Raw genomic sequence first — 10,309 nt, 5'->3', positions numbered from 1 at the left:
TAACCTCTGAGCCGTCTCTCCAGTCCCCTAGCTCTAACTTCTTATTGGCTAACTCTTACATCTCAGTTTAACCCATCTCTATTAATCTGTGTATCATCACGTGGCAGGGGTTTACCGGGAAAGATTCTAACCAGCGTATGTCTCAGGCAGAGGAGCCATGGCCTCTCTTTTTTTTTTTTTTTTTTTTTTTTTTTTTTTTTTTGATTTTTCGAGACAGGGTTTCTCCGTAGCTTTTGGTTCTTGTCCTGGAACTAGCTCTTGTAGACCAGGCTGGCCTCGAACTCCCAGAGATCCGCCTGCCTCTGCCTCCCGAGTGCTGGGATTAAAGGCGTGCGCCACCACCGCCCGGCCCATGGCCTCTCTTTGACTCTTCTTTTTTCCTCCCAGAATTCAATTTTGTCTTCTCTGCCTACCTAAGTTCTGCCCTATCAACTATAGTTCTGCCCTATCAACTAAGCCAAGGCAGTTTCTTTATTAATTAACCAATGAAAGCAACACACAAACAGAAGGAACCACGCCTAGATCCAAGAAAAGCCGCAAGCTGACACCACCCAGGGATGGGCTAGCGTCTAAGGGGAATTACGTGGCATTCCGAACATTCCAACCATTAGATAAGATTAGATAAGATCACCAGAAGTCCCTGAGCCCAGCACATATACACACACACACACACACACACACACACACACACCTACTCCCTTACAGGAGTAAAAACCCCACCCCAACTGAGCTTAGTCTCTTCGTCCTCACCGCTGTGTTGGACAGATGGAGGGTCCAATCTTAAGCTTCAATAAAGCCTCTTTGCTTTCGCATATGAGTGCGAACTTGGGTTTTTTGGGGGGACACCGTGGTCTGGGCATTACAAAAGGACCTAAGAATTTACTGAATAGAGCCAAGCCTCAGCAGGTCTCAAATCCTTCTCACAGTCACTTGACAACGAGGAACCTACCTGACTCCATTTTGAAGGCAGAGGCTACTGTATTGTTAAAAATAAGTTTCCATTTACTGTAAGAACTGAGTTTCTATTTCCTGGAACTTGACCTGCCCCATGACCTTCACTTGTTTTCTTAGTGGCCCAGCTAGGAGCATCTCAGAGCCAGCCTCAGGAGCAGTGTGACCAGAGGCTGTGATCTCATTGAAAATGCAGCAAGCACATCATTAAGAGCAATGTGGTGTAACTGTAGGCTTTTCTCCTGCCCACCAGTTCCTGAATAAATAAGAGCAATGTGGTGTAACTGTAGGTGTTGTGCTTTCCTGTTGCTTTAAGGGACAAGCCACGCCCACTCCCATTACCTCTGACCTGCCCGCCGCCATCTTGGGCCTTTCCTTTTCTGCTTCCTTGACGTGCGTGCTTTTTATTATAAGGAAGACCTGGGAATGTTATGGCTTTGGTCCCTTTAAGAGACAAGCCACACCCATTCCCCTCCCCATCCGCTGAGGCAGGCTGATCTTCAGCTTCTGGCCTAAGCTCTTTCTCTTTTCCATCTTCCTCTTGGAGAGGCAGCTTCTCTTCTGCCTCTCCCCACTTCTCTGCTTCCCCCTTCTCTGTCTCTTTCTTCTTCTTCTTCTTCTTCTTCTTCTTCTTCTTCTTCTTCTTCTCTCTCTCTCTCTCTCTCTCTTTCTCCCTCTCTCTCTATCCCCCCCTTTCACCCTTCCTCCTCCATAACCCCCTGAATAAACATTCAACCTCACCCTGCATGTTGTGTCTATCCATATTTCTGTCTTCTGCCCGCCCGCCATGTGTCTCCCTGCCTGGAACCAGCCATTGCTTGGGGACCAGCAGCTGTCTCTCCTCTGCCTGGGGCCCACTGCCTGCTGCCACGTGGCCCGCCACCACTTCTCTGAGACCAGCAACTGTCTCTGCCTGGGACTGGCTGCTCCCAGAGCCCGCTGCCTGCCACCACATGGCCCGCTACCACCATTTGGGACCTACAGCATTTCTGTTGCCTACTGCCGCAGGGATCTTACAGCATTTTTTAAAAAAGAATAACAGTAGGCTTCTCTCCTGCCCACCAGTTCCTGAATAAATACTCAGAGGCTTAATATTACTCAATGCTTGCCCCATGACAATGGCAATGGCTTATTACTAGCTTGCTCTTATATTTAAATTAACCCATTTCTATTAATCTATGTCTTGCCATGTGGCCATGGTGTTACTGGCTTGCTGGCATCTTGCTTCTCCTGCTACTGGCATCCCCTCAACTCAGAGCTCCTTCTCCCTGTACCTCCAGCTGGCTTTCCTGCCTAGCTATATTCTGCCTGGCTATAGGCCAATTAAGCTTTACTTATCAACCAATGAGAGTAGCACATATTCACAGTATACAGGAAGTATCTCACATCAATACAGAGAGGTGTGTGGCAGGGCATTCCTGAGGAGGGTAAGTGTGATTATTTTGCTGACCTTCCCTATCACCTGGGTACCCTGCCCCTTTAAGAGACAAGCTCCACCCACTCCCTTCCCCACCTCTCACCCCCACCTCTCCAGCCTGCTCTCCCTCTCTTTCAGTCCCTTTTCCGAAGTGGTAACTACTGCCCCCTTCTCCTTTCCCCTTCCCTTCTTCCTTTCCCCTCCATAACCCACCAAATAAACTCTATACCCAAACTCTCTCTCTCTGCATGGGGTATCTGTCTGTCTCTCGCCCACCACGGTCTCCCACCTGCCAAGGGGATCCACTGAGGCCTGGGGGACCCCCCTCTGCCCAGCTGAGGCCTTGGGTATCCCACTGCTGCCCCTCCTGGGATTGCTGCCCCTCATAGGACTGGTTCCCACCACCCCCATATCTTTATAAAGAATAACAGTAAGGCATGAAGATCAAACGTTCAAGGCCTGCCTGGGCTGCACAGTGAGACCCTGACTCAGACCAGTGCTGGGATGTAGCCCAGTGGCAGCCTGCTGCCTCGCCTGTATAGACCCCTGGGATCATACCTAACACTTTAAAAAAGAAAAATGAATTAAAGCCAAAAAGAAACATGGACAAGCATTTGATGCCTGGGCTGGTTTATTTTTCTTCCCTGTGTTACTCAGTGGCTTCCTTGCCACACCGGCTTTCCTGAGGAGAGGAGCCACCCACCGTGAGCTTGGGGGGAGTCCACCTCACACAAGGAGGTCTAGGCCACAGACTCCCCCAGACTCTGGCGGGCAATGGCAGCAGCAGACTGCACATCACCGTAGCTGAAATTATGGCCAATCAGCAGGTCTCCCTGAGCGATGCCACTGTAGCAAGTGTCCTCAGGAGCTCTGGGGTGCTGGGGGCTGCCCCTCTCCAGGGTGGCCTGGAGAAGGCCTCGCATCCTTCTGTTCTCCTTGGCAGTGGACTCCAGAACCATTTCAAGCTCACCTTCCATTTCTCTGGAGAAGAAAAAAAAAAGGAGGAGGTGGGCTGAAAACAGCCCAACTGAGAAGCAAGTCAGGGGCTGGGAGTTGGCTCAGTCAGTCAAGGACCTGAGTGTGGATCCTTGGTCTTGCTGGTCCACTGGTCTAACCAGATGGAGAGGCTGGGTCTAGAGAAGAAAGCAGGGGAGAGAACTGTGGAAGACTTTGATGTCAACTTCTGGTCTCCACGCACATGTGTAAACACAGACAGATAGACAGACAGATAGATGAATGGACGGACACACGCACATCTTTTGAAAAAGAAAAGAAATTCCAATAGCGCATATGAGCCTTGAGGCAGTCAGACCTCCAGTGACAGATGTTTCCAGTCCAAGAGCCAGGACAGCGTAAAACAACTCCAGTGTCGGCCGCACCCAAAGACATCTCAACTCCTGCTAACCCAGATCCACTGACCAGAGAGCTCAAAAGCAGCCGTGGCACAGTGGTGGCTGGCAGCTGGTGGCAGCAGAGAGAGCAGACAGACCCGTCCACACACTGAAAACGGACAGACAAAACTTTCCAACCAACCAGAACCAGGCAGGTGAGCGACATCCTACAATTTGCCCTGGATAGGAGAATATTAAAGTCCAGTGGAGCCCCCTCCACGTCCCAGACTGGGGTCCTACAGAATAGAGCAGACTATGACTGAGCAGTGGAACCCCTTCCACATCCCAGACTGGGGTCCTACAGAATAGGGCAGACTATGACTGAGCAGTGGAACCCCTTCCACATCCCAGACTGGGGTCCTACAGAATAGGGCAGACTATGACTGAGCAGTGGAACCCCTTCCACATCCCAGACTGGGGTCCTACAGAATAGGGCAGACTATGACTGAGCGGAGGCTCTTGCTGTTTTCCTCAGCACAGCAGTTTACCCTGACAGTCCGAGCATCTGCCTCCTGAGGTGGCCCCTCAGTCCTCAAGTTTCAGAGTGAAGGTCCAGCGTTAGACTTGGGTGGGTGGTCTGAATCTTGCTGGGGGCCTCCAGAAATGTCAAGAATAAGACCACTACCACAATTTAAAGCCAAATCTGAAGCAAGTTTTAATTAAATACAGGGCAGGTGGATAGACTCTGGCCAGGTCCATACCCGGGTTCCCAGGAAATGGCCAAGAGTCATGGTTCCCAGGCGCTTAAAAAGGCAAAACCCATAATTCACCACATCTCCCCTCAGGTCCAATCAGGGACAGGCATACATCCTGAAATATGTCCTGTCCATGCCCCTCCCAGCCACCCGTGATCAAGTATATCTGATGCTGATGGGCCAAACAAACAGCAACTTATTCTTACCTGTCTCTGCTGCAAACAGCACCCTCAGCCTGCATGGGATATTTCTCCTGTTTTACCTGTCTCGGCTGCAAACAGCACCCTCAGCCTGCACGGGATATTTCTCCTGTTTTACCTGTCTCGGCTGCAAACAGCACCCTCAGCCTGCACGGGATATTTCTCCTGTTTTACCTGTCTCGGCTGCAAACAGCACCCTCAGCCTGCACGGGGTATTTCTCCTGTTTTACCTGTCTCGGCTGCAAACAGCACCCTCAGCCTGCACGGGGTATTTCTCCTGTTTTAGTTTCACAACGGTTGCTGAACCAAAACCTCAGGGCTGAGAAGGTCCAACACTGAGCATAGACGAAGAGATAACTAAATAGAAAAGCTAAGCAGAAAACAGACAGACAGACGGACAAACCACTGAAAATGTAGACCAGAAAAGCTAATAGTTGGAAACTTTGAAAGGTACCAAGTATAGGGCTCAGCAAGAGGATCTGACCTCTACCTAACCTGAGTTCCACAAGGACACTGAGAAGCAACGAGACAGTCACAGCATTTTGTGTGTGTGTAGGCGTGTGTGTGTGCGTGTGTGTGTGTGTGTGCGTGCGTGTGTGCTTCTCAGCAGTGTGGTGTTGCATGATCTCAGCACTCAGAAGGCTAAGGCGTGAGGAGCACTCAGAAGTTCAGGGTGAGCCTTTATCCCAGCACTTGGGAGGCAGAGGCAGGAGGATCTCTGTGAGTTCAAGGCCAGCCTGGTCTACAGAGTTGAGTTCCAGGATAGACAGGGCTACACAGTGAGAACCTGTCTCAAAACAAACCAATAGCCCAGAGGGATGATGTCTGAAATTTTCCTAGCTCTAAAGAAAGATGTAACATCCCAGAGTCCAAATAACATAGTATTATTTATACCCAGTAGATAAATGAGAAGAAACTTTGAACATGCAGCAAACTGCAGAATATAAAGTGATAGAAAAGTGGGGTTTGTACAGGTTTTTTTTTTTAAATGTTATTTTTTACCTTTATGTATATAAGTGTTTTGTCTGCTGTGTGCCTGTGCACCACACGGGTGCCTGGCCCCAAAGGAGAAGTATTTTTTGAGACAAGATCTCAGATAGCCCAGGCCAGCAGCACAATGTTCAAAGATGACCTTGAACTCCTGATCCTCCTGCCTCCACAGCCAAGGTAACAGGCCCGGGTCACCACACTCAGCAGGACAGGAGAAAGAAAGAAAAGGATGGAGGTGGTGTTTTGAATAAGAATGACTCCCATAGGCTTACAGGTTTGCAAGCTTGGTCCTCAGCTAAAGAACTGTTTGGAAGGATTAGGAGGTGTGGCCCTATTGGAGAAGGTGTGATACTGGGGGCAGATTTCAAGGTTTCAAAAGCCTCCCACCCCACCTCTCTCTGTCTCTCTCTGCCTTCTGCCTACAAATGTAGCTCCCATGCCCGTGTGTATGTTACCATGTTCCCCACCATGGTGATAATGGACTAACTTTCCGAATCTGTAAGTCAGCCCCAATTAAATACTTTCTTTTATAAGTGTTGCCATGGTCATGATGTGTCTTCACAGAGACAGAATAAGATGATGGACCACCTATTTTTAAAAAATGATAACTCAGTATTGTTGGCGAGTGCTTGCCATGCCAGCACGTGGGAGGCTGGGGCAAAGACTGGAATGAAGACCAGCCTGGGCTACAGAGCATCTAAAAACAAGCAAACACTACACACACACACACACACACACACACACAGAGAGAGAGAAAGAACAACAATGGGAACAGGGGCTGGAGAGAGAGGTGGCTCAGTGATTCTGGGCTGTGGCATCACTTGCTGTGGAATCGTGAGGCTGGGTGCTTGGTTCCCAGCCTCGAGTAAGAAGGCAGGCACCCAAAACACACACAGGTAACTCTAGCTCCCAGGGTGGCAAAAGACAGTGGATTATGAGGCTGGCTGGCTTCCAGACTAGCTGAGAAAATGCAAGCAGCAGGATCCCAGAGAGACCCTGCCTCAAAGGAGCAGTGTGAGAAAAGGGCACCCGAGCCCTTCTGGCTGCTGCTTGCTCATGTGTGCAGACTCACAACCTACCGTTTCTGCTGCAGAGCCTCATCCAGGACCTCTTGCTTTTCCCGCAGTATCCGCTGCAGGTGCTGCATCTCCTTCTGGTACTGAGCTGCTTTGCCAGCAAAGTCCTCCTGCTGTTCCATCAGGCGGTGATGGATGTCCCCCAGCTTCAGAGCAGCCTGTTTCTTGTACCCCTGCAGGGAAGAAATTCAGTGAGCAAGCCTCCTGCCTCTTGGAAGTCAGTGCTCACAGGCTGGATGTGTGTGCCTCAGACAACACTGAGCTGGAAGGCAAGCCTAGATTTTAAAAGCACTGAATGACCATGCACAGCTGGAGCTTGGGTAGAGCGCCTGCCTGGCATTCACACAAAGCCCTAGACTCGGTCCCCAGCAATGTGTGAAACTGGGTAATCCCAGCACTCGGGAGGCAGAGGCAGAAATGAGTCTGCGGTCACCTGGGCTACATAATGAGACTCTGACTCCAGAAAACAAAATAAAAATGATACAAAAGAATTTCATATTAGAGTACTACTCAGCAGTAAAAAACAAGGACTTCTTGAATTTTGCATACAAATGGATGGAAATAGAAAACACTATCCTGAGTGAGGTAAGCCAGACCCAAAAAGAGGAACATGGGATGTACTCACTCATATTTGGTTTCTAGCCATAAATAAAGGACATTGAGCCTATAATTCATGTTCCTAGAGAAGTTAAATAAGAAGGTGAATCCAAAGACAAACATATAGGCATCCTCCTGAATATTAACCTTCATCAGGCGATGAAAGGAGACAGAGACAGAGACCCACATTGGAGCACAGGACTGAAATCTCAAGGTCCAAATCAGGAGCAGAAGGAGAGGGAGCACGAGCAAGGAACTCAGGACCGCGAGGGGTGCACCCACACACTGAGACAATGGGGATGTTCTATCGGGAACTCACCAAGGCCAGCTGGCCTGGGTCTGAAAAAGCATGGGATAAAACCAGACTTGCTGAACATAGTGGACAATGAGGACTACTGAGAACTCAAGAACAATGGCAATGGGTTTTTGATCCTACTGCACGTACAGGCTTTGGGGGAGCCTAGGCAGTTTTGATGCTCACCTTACTAGACCTGGATGGAGGTGGGTGGTCCTTGGACTTCCCACAGGTCAGGGAACCCTGATTGCTCTTCGAGCTGATGAGGGAGGGGGACTTGATGGGGAGGGGGAGGGAAATGGGAGGCGGTGGCGGGGAGGAGGCAGAAATCTTTAATAAATAAATAAATTAATTAAAAAAAAGAAAAACATATCATCTATGTAACATCTGCAACTCCAGTTTTAGAGAGTCTGATGCCCTCTTCTGGCCTCTATGAGCACTGCATTCATGTGGACTAACACACAATTTAAAATAAAGTCTTTAAAAATACAAAAAAAGAAAAAAGAATTTCAGGTAAAGTCCTGAGAGATGGCTCAGAGGTTAAGAGTGCTTACATACTTATAAAGGACCCATGTTCAGTTCCCAGCACCCCTGTGGGCTGCTCAAAACCACCTGTAACTCCAGCCCCAGGGGATCCGACGCCCTCTTCTGGCTTCCAAGGGCACCTACACTCACGTGCTCACTCCCACATACAAACACACACACACACACAAAAATAAAATAAAATCTAAGGAAAACCAAATTTCTAATCTGCATTATATCTGATTTTTGTGGGATTAATATACTAAAAATGAAAATGAAACATAAAATATCTGTATCGCAGAACTAATTGGATGTTTTCACAAATTAATCTACTTCTGCAATTTTTATTTGTTTGTTTTGTTTTTGAGGCAGGGCTTTGAGCAGCCCAGGCTCAAATCCCGTAAATAGCTGAAGGTGACCATGACCTCGGGATCCTTCTTGTTCCACCTCCCGTACTGGGATTACAGATGTGCACCATCCAATCCAGCTTTGGGCAGTGCCAAGGATCAAACTCAGGGACTCGTGCATGCTGGGCCTAGCACCTATGCCTCCATTTTTCACGGACAATCCTTCCATCAACTGTCAGCTTAAAAAAGAACGTTCACTGCCATCAACGCTGTTTCTCTTTACCAAAGATGTCTCATGTAGGAGCTCAGCCAGGGCTGGGGTGTAGCTCAGTGGCAAGGTGCTTGCCTGGCACACAAATGGTTCTGGGTACAAACCCTACTAAGAAATACAATAAAAGGATAAAAAGTTGGCTTGTCACCTCTCCTTCCATGTAACTCAGGTCCTCAAGTATCCCCTATGCCTTTTAAGTAATATTCAATCAAGGCTCTAACCACTGAGCCATCTCTCCAGTCCCTCTAGCCATCTCTTAAGGCAGCGTAAATATGAAAACTGACCATCAGGCATATGTTAGGATACCAGTGCTATGGGAGTCATGTATCTCAATCTCTGACATCAGTTTAAGAAGTGCTGAGAGGGGCTGGCGAGGTGACGCAGTGTGGGTAGGATCCTTGCTGCCTGACGACACCTGAAGCCCTGAGTCTGATCCCAGCAAACCTGCATAAAGCTGGAAGGAGAAAAATAATTCCACCAAGTTGTCTTATGACACCCATGCATACTGCATGCAGCCAAGGCACACATGCATCACACACAGACACTGAATACAAAAAAGTTTTAAAATCAAATCTTGGGGCTGGAGAGGTGGATCAGCAGTTAAGAGCTCTGTCTGCCTTTGCAGAGGACCCGAGTTCAATTCCAAGTGGCTAACAACCATTCTTAACTCCAGTTTCAGAGATAAGACACCCCCATATGCAGAAAAGATACTTACACACATAAAACAAAAGTGAATAAATACAAAAAAATTAGCCAGAATGTGGTGGTGCATGCCTTTAATCTCAGCACTCAGGAGGAAGAGGCAGGTAGATCTCTGAGTTCAAGGCCAGCCTGGCCAAAGAGAGAGTTCCAGTACAGCCAGGACTACACAGAGAAACCATGTCTCAAAACAAAAAACCAAAAACAACAACAAAATAAAAATACATCTAGGAGGCTGGAGAGATGGCTCAGTACCTAAGAGCATGGGCTGCTCTTCCTGAGGACCCAGGTTTAGCTCACAACCATCTCTAAATCCAGAGTTCAGGAGATCTGCTGTCTTCTGACTTCTGCGGGCACCAGGATGCTCATGGTGTACAAACACTCAGCAAACACTCATACACATAAAATAAAAGAAGGTCTCTTTAAAAAAAGAACTGGGGCCGGACGGTGATGGCACACACCTTTAAGCAGATCTCTGTGAGTTCAAGGCTAGCCTGGTTTACAAAGTGAGTTCCAGGACAACTAGAGCTGTAATACAGAGAAACCCTGTCTCAAAAAACAAAATGAAACAAAACAAAAAGAACTGTGTACAACTTTTACATTTTCAGGTTTTAAAAAAAAAGCTTTTTTTAAAAAAAAAATAATTTTTAGGTTGGAGAGCTGGTTCAGCAGTTCAGAGCACTGGCTGCTCTTCCAGAGGACCCCTGTTCAATTCCCAGCATCCACATGGTGGCTCACAACCATCTATAAAGAGATCTGGTGCCCTCTTCTGGCCTGTAGGCATACATGCAGGCAGGACACTGTATACATAATAAACAAATCTTTAAAATGTCTTAAAGACATTACTTAAGCACTGAG

The 10,309-nt window shown here is 48.1% G+C and overlaps 1 protein-coding gene across 2 annotated transcripts in view; it reads right to left on the bottom strand.

The window, feature by feature from the left end:
- Window positions 1-2,995: 2,995 nt before the first annotated feature.
- Cep89 (centrosomal protein 89) overlaps window positions 2,996-10,309 on the bottom strand; it is a 49,516-nt gene continuing 42,202 nt past the window's right edge. The window contains exons 18-19 of one of the 2 annotated variants that reach the window (XM_041653863.1): window positions 6,724-6,893; window positions 2,996-3,349 (exon numbers count right to left, since the gene is read on the bottom strand). In XM_041653863.1, the coding sequence (XP_041509797.1) occupies window positions 3,109-3,349; window positions 6,724-6,893 (411 nt within the window). In that variant the 3' untranslated portion in view covers window positions 2,996-3,108. Of the gene's footprint in view, window positions 3,350-6,723; window positions 6,894-10,309 lie in introns of those variants that run through there. The other variant, XR_005974528.1, reaches the window with a different exon arrangement.

This window comes from Microtus oregoni, unplaced genomic scaffold, assembly GCF_018167655.1.
Source record: "Microtus oregoni isolate MIOR12 unplaced genomic scaffold, Mior012 000006F_ref0000085, whole genome shotgun sequence".
Taxonomy (NCBI): Eukaryota; Metazoa; Chordata; class Mammalia; order Rodentia; family Cricetidae; genus Microtus; species Microtus oregoni.
Note: the sequence above shows the minus strand (reverse complement) of the source record. Positions and strands in the feature narration are given on the sequence as shown.